Here is a 13135-nt window from a genome sequence, read left to right on the forward strand (position 1 = left end):
TTTTACTTTTTTGAGTAAGATTTTAAGAATCCATTCACTAAAGAAGCAAAAATATTACTAAAAATGTGGGTACTTGTTTTAATACACGTGCCTTAAAAGAAAAATACATGGCTGTAGTTAATGCACTTTATATTTGACAACAATATTTAGAAGGGGAAAATATCTGTTAAAGTTTTTCCCTCCACTTTTTAAAACTTTGTTTCATTGTTAGGATATTAGTTATTCAGCAATTGTTGGTTCTCTTTTGTTATTTTTTTGAGACGGAGTTTCGCTCTTATTGCCCAGGCTGGCGTACAATGATGTGACCTTGGCTCACTGCAACCTCTCCGCCTCCTAGGTGCAAGCGATTCTCTTGCCTCAACCTCCTGAGTATCTGGAATTACAGATGTACACCACCACACTTGGCTAATTTTTTTGTATTTTTAGTAGAGGCAGGGTTTTACCATGTTGACCAGGCTGGTCTCAAACTCCTGACCTCAAGTGATCTACCCGCCTTGGCCTCCCAAAATGCTGGGATTATAGATGTGAGTCACTGTGCCTGGCCTTTTCCTACTTTTCAATTTAGTCTCAACTAGAGACTAAGTTGTCTCTAATTCTGTTTGCTTTTAGCTTCGATAATGTATCCGTTTTTTCTTGGTAATTTTTTTGATCCATTGCAACATTCTGTGTGTCTGTATTTTCCCTTCTGATTTTGTGGGGCATGGTGAGGATTAGTGAAATTCATGAGTTTTTATTTGAAACTGGACTATTTGCTGACTGTCACAAGTAGAACTGAAAAAAAAAATTTTTAAACATTTTCCTGATAAACTCTAGACAGTAGTTTTTCCTAAAGTTATTGCTGAATTCTCTTCAGGTGCCTAGTGAAAGATAAGTTTAAGTATTTAAGAATTCTTCAAACTTCATGCTACAATTGTAAATTTAGTCATGTTAGAGTAAAAAGGATGCCACTATGGTTTTAATCTATTCCAACCTTATTTGTAAGGATAAATGTACAAGTTGACATTGTTTTCCATGATGAATGATATTGTATCTTAATATTTATAATGTACATTTTAAATGTACATTATATTATTACATTATATTAAATGTACATTTAAATTCCTAAATGAATATATGCATTCTCTTATTTTCTCCACTTCCACCTCAAATATTTTGAAACCTCTTTCTAATCATGGACTTGGCTTGCAAGGTATAATTATTTGGAAATTCCATGTATCAATGATTGCTACCATTTTGCTTAAGAACAGAAGGTACGCAGGCTTTTCTGTGAGCAGGCAGTCAATGCTAGTTTCTGTATTTTTTTTGTTTTAGTTATGCTTCTAACTTTCTCTGCCTTCTTATGTTATAATGTTATAATGTCCAAGTTCTTTCTGTTGACCTTTCTTTCAACATATGGCATTATTAATAATTTTAGCTAATTTACTTGTTTCTAGCTGTTTTCTAAAATAATTAACTTTTTAGATAAAAAAAGAAACTTTAAAAGCACAGCTGGAAATGCTGTCTTTAATAGTCTTTGATAGTTGGCCAAATAACATTGGATGGTGATATACATGAAGTATACTGGTCCAAAGGGGGAAAAAAAGAAATTGACACTAATCTGAATAAATATTCTTTCTTTTATACAACCTGTAAAAATAAAAACAATTAGTTAATATTAAGGTATGTCGTGAAAATGTTTAGTGTTTTGGTATTTGTTTATATCTTACTCTTGTCCCTAACTGACTCTCTTTGCGGCCTGTTATTATTAGATTTCTGGGCCAAACTCTACTGCTCTCTCATTCCTATTTTTAAATGGGGGGAATTGTGTCTTAGAACTTTGGGCTCTTTATCGAACCTTAACTATATTTATTTACTTAATACTTATTAAGTATGTAATAAGTGGCTGACCATTAATCTCCAGATACTGGAGATTAATCATTAAAGCAAATGAGGTTGCTATTCTCCTGGAGCTTAGTCTGCAAGGCAAGACCAATAGTCAATAGATAAAATAAGGTATAGGCATAAATTCTATGAGGAAATACAGCAGATTGATATGAGAGTCTAGTCAGGTTATGAGTGTTTCAGAGAGAGAAATAGGAAGGCAAAGCTGCTGAGGTTACTTGCCATGGTACCTGGATGAGGAATCAATTAGTAAAGAGCCAGAGGGAGTGAGCCTTTAGGCAGAAGCGGCAGCATATACAGAGCCTTTTGGCTGGGATGAAGTTGGCTTATTTGACTGAAGTGTATTGTTGAGAGTTTTGCTTTGGTAAAAGCTGAGATCCAAAATAAGGCAGGGGCCAGATTGATTATGACTTTTAAGTCATATTAATAAGTTTAGATTTTCTCCTAACCACAATATGAAGTTAATGGAGGTAAAAGATAAAGGTGACTTGGGCTAGAGTGGTGCTAGTGGAGAAAAATGATTAAAATTGGTATATATTTTAGAGGTAGAGCTGCTGGAATTTGCTGATAGATTAGATATGGGGCGGCAGGTGAAGGAAAAAGAAAATCGGAGCACCGAGGCCTAGGTTTTTGTATACCGTAGAGGAATAGGGAAACCTGGAGGAATAAGAGGTCATATACATGTGCATGGGCAAGTGAGGGAGTATAGAGAAAAGAGTTTTGGACAACCTACCTTCAAAGTATGTACTGTACTGTCTATCTAGGTGGAGGTGTTAAGTTGGGAGTTGAAGCTCTGGGAAGAGCTTAGGGCTGGAGAGAAGTATTTGGGAAACAGCATATGGATGATATCTACAGTTATGGACTGACTAGGAGCTGGGAAGACTGAGTAGTCAGAGAAGCCTTGACATTGGACCAAGGACTGGAGTTCTCTATTGTGTAGAGGTCAGATGAAGGGGAGAATCTGCAACCTGAGAGATGAGAAAAACACAAGAGGGAGGCTTTGTGGAAATCAGAAGAATGTGTTTCAGGAAGAAAGAACAGTAGCTTTTTCCAGTAATGCTGAGAGGGGAAGTGAGTTGGGTAGAGAAGCGACGGGTGGTTTTGGTCAGTGGTGACCATGAAGGATAATTTCAGCAGAACAATAGGGTGATTAGGTTGAGTGGGTTAGATGTGGACAGAGAAGCAAGGAAGAAGTGATAGGGAATGCTGACAACTTTTCAAGAAGTTTTTGTTCTCTATGAAAGTGAGAAGAGGAGTTAATGGAGGTGCTTTTATTTGTGGTGGTTGTGTATCTCTTTGTGTTTAATAATTACTAGACATCGTATACTTTAGAATTCAGTAGAGTGAGAGAAATTTTTGAGGGAAGACAAGGTATCATTGCAGGTGCAGTGTCCTCCAGAAGGGTGAGGGTTCTCAAAGACAAATGTTTGGATGTAATAGGAGTATGGACACTTCAGAGGAAAGAAGGTCTAGAATTTGGATACAAAAGGAAGCAGGTTTTAGATTTTTTTTTTTTTCACAAGGACACAATTTTAATAGTAACTTATATTAAGATGCAATGTCTGCTAAATTATAAAAATTGCTTTAAAAATATATTGACTCAATTATAATCATGTCCTTTCCTTTATGTATTGACGTTTTTCAAATATTTCACATTGAAATAACTTCAAAAATTATTACAACATGTGGCAAATATCTTCACGTCTGCCTTCAAATTTTAAACTAATGCTTAATGCATTAAACTTTATTGATGAAAATACTACATTCACATATTTCTTAAAACCAGGGCTAGAAGGGTCCTTAGAAAATCATCACACTTCCATGAAGTGCCGACAAATAATTTATATATCATTTCTACACAGCATTCTGTTCACACCATGTATAATCTTGACATTATCAGTAACTGTGGATATATGATGAACTTACAATACTTAAAAGCCATTGTTCCTGTCCATTAACTGATGAATGGATAAATAAAAAGTGATATACACTCATACAATGAAACATCATTTAGCAATAAAAAGGAATGGAGTACTGATACATGCTATGACATGGATGAACCTTGAGAACATCATGCTAAGTGAAAGCCAAACACAAAGGCCACAGATTATTGCATAATTCCACTTAAATGAAGTGTCCAAAACAGGCAAAATCATAGAGACAGAAAGCATGTTACTGATTTCCAGGGGCTGGGGAAAGGAAGAATTGGGAGTGACTGCTAATAGGCATAGAGTTTCTTTTTAGGGTGATGGAAACGTTCTGGAAATAGACAGCAGTGATCCTTGCACAACATAGTGGATATACTAAAAACCACTGAATAGTACACTTTAAAATGGCAAATCTGAGGCCCAGTGCAGCGGCTCACACCTGTAATCCCAGCACTTTGGGAGGCTGATGCAGGTGGATTATGAGGTCTGGAGATCGAGACCATCCCGGCCAACATAGTGAAACCCCATCTCTACTAAAAATACAAAAATTTGCCAGGTGTGGTGTGGTGCAAGCCTGTAATCCCATCTACTCAGGAGGTTGAGACAGGAGAATTGCTTAAACCCAAGGCGGAGGCTGCAGTGAGCCAAGATCACGCCACTGCACTCTAGCCTTGGCGACAAGAACAAGACTCTGTTTCAAAAAAACAAAAAAGGCAAATTTGATGTTACATGAATTTTATCTTTATTGTTTAAATTGCAAAAAAAAAAAAAAAGTCAATGTTCCAATTAAGAGCATCATTAGGCCGGGTGCGGTGGCTCACGCCTGTAATCCCAGCACTTTGGGAGGCCGAGGTGGGTGGATCACAAGGTCAAGAGATCGAGACCATCCTGGTCAACCTGTTGAAACCCTGTCTCTACTAAACATACAACAAATTAGCTGGGCATGGTGGCGCGTGCCTGTAATCCCAGCTACTCAGGAGGCTGAGGCAGGAGAATTGCCCGAACCCAGGAGGCGGAGGTTGCGGTGAGCCGAGATCGCGCCATTGCACTCCAGCCTGGGCAACAAGAGCGAAACTCCGTCTCCAAAAAAAAAAGAGCATCATTATCATAGTATGGCCATAACTAGGAGAATAAGAAATGGGTTCTCGATCATAAAGATGTCACATTAGAAGAATTACTTGGCAAGGGAAATTTTGGTGACACATTTAAGGGCACATTAAAGGGAAAATTGCTGTTGCTGTTAAAACATGTAAAGAACATCTTTCCCAGGAAGTGAAATTAAAATGTTTATTAGAAGCCAAAGTCCTCAAGCAATATTATCATCCCAGTGTTGTCAACTGTATAGGAGTTCGCACACAAAGACGGCCTATCTACATAATTTAAGGAACTGGTTCCAGGAGGCGATTTCCTCTCCTTTCTGAGAAAGAAGAATGAACTAAAATTCAGTTAGTGAAATTTTCATTAGATGCTGCTTCTGGATGGTGTATCTCGAGTAGAAATTGTATACACAGGGACCTTGCTGCAAGAAACTGCCTGGAGGTGAAAATAATGTTCTGAAAATCAGTGACTTTGGAATGTCTCGTCAAGAGGATGGTGGTGTGTATTCATCTTTTGATTTAAAGGAGATTCCCATTAAATGGACAGCACCAGAAGCTCTTAATTATGGGAGATATCGTTGAGAGTGATGCATGGAGCTTTGGGAGGTGGGGGTGTCTGTCCATAGCTTTGATTGAAAGTCTTCATTATCTGTGCTTGTCCGAGGACTTAAGATGTTTCTTCTCTTCCTTTCCTCCTGAACTGTCCTGTTTCTCTTTCTTTTCTATCTTTTCTTTATCATGCCTGGACTCCTTTTTGCCACCGGAGATTTTATCCATCTTCTCAGATTTAAATGAATCACTGCCTTTTTCTTTGCCTGAAGATTTTGACTTATTTTTTTCCTTATCTTTTTCATTTGGATAAGGAGATTCACATGGACTTTCACTTTCATGTTTTGAAACCCCCATTGTTCCATTCTCTCCTTTACGTCTCTTGATTAAGTCCGGTGGCACTTCACGGTCACTGTTTGAGCGATCCCTTTTCCACTCTTTCCTGTCCTTTTCATCTTTTTTCTCTCTTTCTCTGGATCTTTCCCTTGACTTGTCCAAATCTTTCTTGTCCATTTCTCTCTCCTTACTCTTGGACAGTGGTAGAGGAGTATGATTAGTGTGGAGCTTAGCTGAAGATTCCTTGAGTTTGATGAGACTGTCCTGTAGAAAATGAATGGAGATGACAGGTGAGCTGGCATAGTTCTCAGAACCCAAAGGAACTTTGGGAAGTATGGCTGCAACCTTTACTGTGGAGGAATGTGATGGAGAAGGGTGGGTATCAATTTTGCGGCGTTTTTGTTCCCTTTCAGGCTCTGGAATATCTGATCGGGGTACAGGTGACTTCAAGGACCCAGAAACTGGCGTTTTTTCTCCTCCTTTAACATTTTCCTTTGATTTCATTTCCTTTGCTGTATCTCTGTCTCTGGATGGCTCCTTCTCTCTTTCCCTTTCTTGACTTGATTTTGATTCTACGTTGGGGACAGTGGTCTTGAATTTCTCATCTTTAACTTTTTCTTCCTTCTTGAATTTTTCTTTTTCTTTGTCAGACTTTGGCGTTCTTTCCTTGGTTTCTCTTGCTTTTTCATCTTTATTTGGCTGCTCTTCCTTTGGTTTTTCTTTACCATCTTTACCAAGTACCCTGGCCTCTGGAGTAGTAGCTGGAGTCTTTTCTTTTTTCTCTTTTTCCTTCTCTTTCCCTTTTTCTTTGTCATTTTCTTTAACAGCTTTATTGCTGTTAGAGCCACTATTTCCATTGCTTGAATTCCCTTTAGGTGTGGTACTAGAAGCTTTATTAACAGCCTTCACACCACACTGAGATCTCTCCCTTGATTTATCAGTCTCCTCAGCACTGCTTTCATCCGATTTAGATGTACTTCCTATTGATGATGATGATGAAGAAGGGCCACTACCAGCCCCATTTTGCACACTGGCAACTGCATTCCTCAGAGAGGGGTCTTTGTGATGAAATTCATTTTCAGGTATCATGTATGACTTTCTACTTTTCAACTGCCCAGAGTAGCCCATAGCCAACGCATATAGATCTGGCCTCTTCTCTTTTTCTTCTTGGCAGATTTTGTGTACTCTTCTTTCCAAAGCTTGACCCAGATTCAAAACTTTTGGGTACCAAGGAAGTATTTTTGTTAGCACAATCAAGATATTCCGGATGTGAGTATATTCGCCTGTTTCAAGGCAATGTACCGATGCCTTGGTTAGTTTATAATGCCATTTATGTACAACATGGCAAAAATTTTCATAGTCTAATTGATCAGCCTTATTTCCACCATCAAATCCGGTTGCTCGTAATATGGTAAGGAATCCTGGATAGTTTCCACATTCCTTTTCATATATGGCTCTATCGCTATGCCACCTGGTCACAGTCTCTAACATGCAGCAAAGAAACCTTCCGTATCGACTGGCTTCATTTTCAGTACAGCTTGCAACTGTATAAATTATGTCAGAGAAAACTCGATCATAGCAAAGAAGTGTGGAAAAATTTGGAGTTTTCTGTTGATGTACCAATTCAACAAAACGAGCACAGTAAACAGCATCAACTGCTGAAAAAATACATCGAGGAAATATACACAGCTGTAGAAATTTTGTGATGGTCTCATTTTTGGTAGATTTTGCTAAAAGCCAGTTGTCCTTTTCCAGTTTCAATTTCTGTAGAACTCTCTGTACATGTTCCATCTGTTTCTTTTCTTCTTCAAGAAGCTTGTCCTGAAGAGCAGTATAGCGCTCCTTCTCTTTTTTCTTTTTATTTGGAGGCATTTCTTGATTGTCATCAATTGCTTTCATCTGGACTTTAAGTTTATTGACTTCTCGTTCATAGCTGGTGTGTGGAACTGCAAGGTCATACATTGTCAATGACCAGAACGTGGCATAGAATTGAGGGCTGATGTCATCCCAGACTTTGGAAACATGTAAGGAGACCACTGCTTCATGGACAGGCGCCATCACCATCTCACATGATGTTATGTACTTATGAACTTTATGTTGCTGTTTACTCCCCTTTTCTGATTTTTTAAGTTCATCATACTTTGACGAAATATGATGGGCATACATTGGCCTAGACAGGAAAAATGCTGCATCATGGGGTGTATGAAATTTATTACAGAGTACATCAATTGAAGGCATTCGCTTTATATAATCTTCTGTGCTCAGATTAGATGCTAAAAACCCGCCAAACTGCACCAGGGTATCATGACACTGGTCATAGAGCTTTCCCACAAGTTTCAAATGTTTCTCTCCACCTTCCTGAAAGATTACCCCATTCCTCTGCTGAGCCATAAGGAGACAGAGAGGAAGGGCAAGATCATGGTCCAATAGAGCATCCTTTAATCTCTGAGAGGATTTTTTAGTGTTTCTGATCTGACCAAAATAACCACCCTCAGCTTTTAGCTGCTCTCCACCAGTCATGGCCTCTAGTTGCTCCATTGTCATTTCCTCTGTAATATCTATTCCTGCCATTTTTTGCACCACTTCTTTCAAGATAAGCAGGTCAAAACTTTTACCCGCCTTTAGCTGATTGGCAACATACTGAAGAAGACCGGCAAGATCAATTGGATATTTACGAAAAACTGCACCACAGAAACTAGCCAGACTCTGAAGCCAGCTTGAGATGGTTGTGTCATCATGTTTCATTCTTTCCTTTTCTGGATTAGCTAAAGCTTCAATGATACAATAGGCCAAAACATCATAATTCAATGAAGTGAGGTATTTCAATGAATCTACTACAGGTGTTATTAAGTTATCATACTTCTGTATTTGTGACAAGATATAATCAAACAAAATGGTTGGATTGCTGTGGCTCAGCTTCCCAATATGTCTTCCAGAAGCCTTCACATTTTCCTTGGTTAGGCGCTTCATGATATATTTGGCTCTGTGTATTGTTTGAGCTTTAACTTTTACTAAAAGTGGGTGACTGTTATAAGTTTCATTCTTCCACTGGCCATACAGATGATATCTATGCTGATATGGAAATGTTTTAAACATTCCCCATAGTTCCTCAGACATACAAGCATTGCAGTCCATCAAAGAAAGAGATGGAAGTAGTACCTGGTCAGTAATGCTAAGCAAACAGCTAAGGATAACTTCCATTTTTTCTTTATCTTGTTTGCTTCCATCAGACTGAAACTCCTTCATAAATGACTTGCCTATGCGCACCACTTTTGCAAATAAAATGGGATCATGAGAAAGGTGAGGCCCAAGGTAACAGAACATATTGAACACGTCTCTCCTCAAATCTGCAAAACTCTCAGCTTGTTTTAGTGCCCTCTTGTTTTGCAAAGCATTAACAGGTGAGCCCTTAGCACCTTTAGGAACACCAACTCTTCGGTAGAGAGGTTCAATAGTTATGTGAATGAGCTTGCAAATGGCAAGTGCTATTAGCTTATGTGAAGCTGCATAGTATGGAGGCATCTGATCCATAATGTTCTGTGCATGTTGCCAGTCACCGATCTTTAATAAGGCTTCTAACAAGCCAAGTTTTTGGTTATCAGGTGGCTTCTCTACTTTCTCCTCTTCTTTCTCCTTTTCTTTCTCTCGATCATCCATTTTTTCAGAAGACAACACAACCATCGTAAGTTTTCTAACAATTTGCTTAGCTTCAGCAATTTCTCGTTTGTATTCATCCATAATGCAATTATCAGCTGGAAGAAGATGTACATAAAGATCATCTAAATCAATAAGATTAAATTGTAGAAGTACAGCTGAAACTCTGTATAAAGATGATGGTGTCTCGCCATTTGGTTCCTGGTAAAACTTGAATTTGAACCCAAGAATATGACACACTGTTTGTGGTTCACACATACTCATGTAAGATTCTAACAAAGATATAAAGAAGTCATCGTGTTCTGGCCTGCATTCAAACACTTCTAAAATGACATCCAAAACTCTATTGGGATCCAGATTAAAGCATCCTATTAAAGATTTGATATTTTCTAAGATCAAATCACTAGTAATGCTTCCAGATAAATCTTGCCCCAATTCAGCAATCAGCTTGGCATAACCTTCATTCTCTTCTCTTAACAAATTGAATTTCTGCTGCTTATAAAAGAGTTTTGTCTTGATTTTAACTGACTTTTGATTGAATTGCTGTGATTGTTTGATAAGCCCTAAGGATTCCAGTGTTTCTGGATCCAGGCGTTCCTTCAGGACTGTGTCTGAAACTAAATACAAACATGCTAATACCAACTGTGTAAAATAGTCTCTCTTGCTTTTTTCTTCTAAACAATTTGTTTCAATATCTAATATGCAGAATACATCAGCAAGAACGGAGGGCATATCCTCACGAAATTCACAAATGTCATTAAGAACATTAGATGCCTGTTCAGGCTTTAGATTTCCTTTAATTACATGATATGACAATTCATAAAGAGCTTGCTGGAAATCTCTGTATGTCGAACTATCATGGCTTTTATTTTCACTGAGGATCCGACATAAATGCAAAAATTCGCTTCTACCTGATTTCTCCCAATTCTTTATCCACTCTGCGGGAACCGTAACAGCCGCGGCCGCCATCTTCCTCTCGCTAGTAGCAGAGGCCCGGATGTGTAGCACGCGAGCGAAGGGTCAAAGGGGAGCCGGTTTTAGATTTAACGGTAAGTTGAGTGAGCGCGTGGCTTGGCGATGCAAATTATTTTAGAGACCTCTTAAGTCAGTATTTCTCAATCATGGACATTTTGCCTTGGATAATTCTTTGTTATGGGGGCCTGCCCTGAGAATTGTAAGTATTTAGTGGCGTCCTTGACCTCTTACCTCCTAGATCCTTGTAGGATACTGACTCTGCCCACCATGTCTCTGGACATTGTCAAATGCCCCATGTGGTTCAAAATGGCTCCTGAATGAGAACCACTGTTCTAAGGTGAAGTTGTCAGGTAAAAGTGAGGAGAATTGTGGGAATTTTGGGTTATGCAGCAGATTTCAAAAGTCAACTTGAATAATGGGGAATGGAATTTACATATGCCACCAATTACATTTTTGTTCTGTGGAATTCATATCCTTGTCTTCTGAAATATTCTTCTTTAATATTCTTTATTTAGTTCTTGATTGTCTCACATTCCTTTTTGTCCTAAATGACTCTGAAGTTCCTTTTAGTTTCTACTTTGAGACGCAATAGTTTATAAAACATATTAAGATCATAGTGGTTCCCAAAATTAGAAGGAAAGTTTTACAAACTAAGCTCCCTTGACAATACATCAAGTATCTTGGAGGCAAGAAAGTACTTAAAAGTCAAATACACTAATAGTACTTGAGTGATGTTGTATATTTTACACATATTTGTAGCTTTAAAATAGTAACAGCAATACTCTTGTTGCCACAAGAACTGGTTAGGCAAGAGATCCTTATAGAGTAAAAGATGCTAAATTTTAATGATTCTTTTGCTTCAAGTTAACCTTCAGACTTTCTATTTTTAATATATATTTTTTGAGATTGGGATTTTGTCCAATTTTAAACTAATTTTTAAGTGATTCTCAGTGGAGACATTACTACCTCCTGGGGCTGTCTTGGAAATTGATGGGAAGTTTGCATAACATGTAAGAAGTAAAAAAAGACAGTCATCATTATTCCCTGGCCCATTGATACGTTGTTCTTAATTTACTCATCTTCAAAATCTTTTTAGGCCAGGCATGGTGGCTCACACCTATAAACCTGGAGGCTGAGGCAGGCAGATCACTTGAGCCCAGGAGTTCAAGAACAGCCTGGGCAATGTGGTGAAACTTGGTCTCTACAAAAAATAGAAAAATTAGCTGGACATGGTGGCATGCACCTAGGATCCCAGCTGCTTAGAAGCCTGAAGGTGGCAGGATCACCTGAGCCCGGGAAGGTCTAGGCTGCAGTGAGCCATGATCATGCCACTGCACTGCAGCCTGGGTGACAAAGTGAGACCCTGTCTCAAAAACAAAACAAAACAAAACAAAGCTTACAAAAATCCTTTTAAACTTCTCTTTGGATACAGAAGTAATCGCTGAAGAAGCACAGCTCTTAGGAATTGAAGCTTTGATTATGTACATATTCATTAGGATAATTGAATCATTGATGAAAACATTTTCAATCTTTGCATAGAATTCTCTCCAGTGCTTTCCCATTCTATGTGGTAAGCACTACTTACATATTCTTTTCATTTATTTTTTATAATATCTTTGGGTAGTTTCTTTCATTACATTTTTTTTAGACAAAGATTATATGTGTTAAAACTTTTGGTTGTGATTTGTTTTGTTTACCCCTACTCAAAAGAACTTCATGGATATCTATCTGTGCTAGTTTCTGTAGGTCCCATTGTTTTTAACGTCAACATATTATTCTATGTTATGCATGTACAGTAGTAAATTTTACTATTTCTACTCTGGCATTTAGATTGTCTCCAGTTTCATTTTTCTTTTAAAAATATTTTAATCCTACACTGAATATTGTTGGGTAAAGGACTCTTGGGCAAAAACCGATAAATGTTTCTTGGTACAGGCTCTAATTTGCCCTGTCAGTAAGTGCTCAGGTTCTTAGGTAACTTGACGGAAACTCTCCCAAAGTGCAGGTGCTTTAGTAGAGGTGTATAACCTCCCAGTCTCTCTGTCTCTCTGTCTCTCTCTCTCTTTCTCTCTCTCTCCCCACCCCCCTTTCTCCCTCTCCCTCTCCCTCTCCCTCTCTCCCCTTTTTCTTGAGACACAGTATTGTTCTGTTGCTCAGGTTGGACTGTAGTGGCATGATCTTGGCTGGCTGCAGCCTCTGCCTCCCAGGTTAAAGCAATTCTCATTCCTGAGCTTCCCAAGAAGCTAGGATTACAGGTGTGTGCTACCACGCATGATCTCAAACTCCTGACCTCAAGCAATTCCTCAGACTCCTAGAGTGCTGGGATTACAGACATGAGCCACTGCACCTGGCCTCTTCTCTCTTCTCATATGGCAAGAAGAATGGTCTTGCAGGTAGAATGAATACCTTGGACTTGGGTGCCAAGTAATATGAGCTAAGTAGGTACAAGTTGTTCACTGAGTGCTAGGACATACCAATTGCTGAATACCTGGAGATATTGGGTCTCTAAGTCCCATGAGGAATGGAATTTGGTACAGCTCCTCCTGTGTGGGAAAGGAAGGGCCCATTTGGGCTGGCTTATTGCTTTGTAAGAGATCCTGAGGTAATTTGTTGGACAAGTAGTATTGTCCAATGAATAAAATATTATGTACTAATATCCATCCTAATTTGTGTGAATATTTTTAGGATCAATTCAATAAAGAATGTCTACATGGT

The 13135-nt window shown here is 38.5% G+C and overlaps 2 protein-coding genes across 5 annotated transcripts in view; one reads left to right on the top strand and one right to left on the bottom strand.

Moving 5' to 3' along the window:
• LMBRD1 (LMBR1 domain containing 1) overlaps positions 1-13135 on the top strand; it is a 191730-nt gene that overhangs the window by 9600 nt on the left and 168995 nt on the right. The window lies entirely within an intron of this gene.
• LOC105730568 (THO complex subunit 2) lies at positions 5520-10414 on the bottom strand. The gene is made up of 2 exons (XM_012471885.3): positions 6137-10414; positions 5520-6055 (listed from the first exon to the last, which is right to left on the bottom strand). The coding sequence occupies exons 1-2, from the start codon at positions 10412-10414 to the stop codon at positions 5552-5554; spliced, it is 4782 nt and encodes a 1593-aa protein (XP_012327308.1). The 3' UTR covers positions 5520-5551.

This window comes from Aotus nancymaae, unplaced genomic scaffold (assembly GCF_030222135.1).
Source record: "Aotus nancymaae isolate 86718 unplaced genomic scaffold, 86718_ANA_hifiasm-v0.15.2.pri h1tg000040l, whole genome shotgun sequence".
Taxonomy (NCBI): Eukaryota; Metazoa; Chordata; class Mammalia; order Primates; family Aotidae; genus Aotus; species Aotus nancymaae.

Coding starts and splice junctions, on each gene's coding strand:
- LOC105730568 (XM_012471885.3), bottom strand. CDS start 10,414: ATGGCGGCCGCGGCTGTTACGGTTCCCGCAGAGTGGATAAAGAATTGG. Junction 6,056..6,136: donor CACATTCCTCCACAGTAAAG/GTTGCAGCCATA, acceptor CATTTTCTACAG/GACAGTCTCATCAAACTCAA.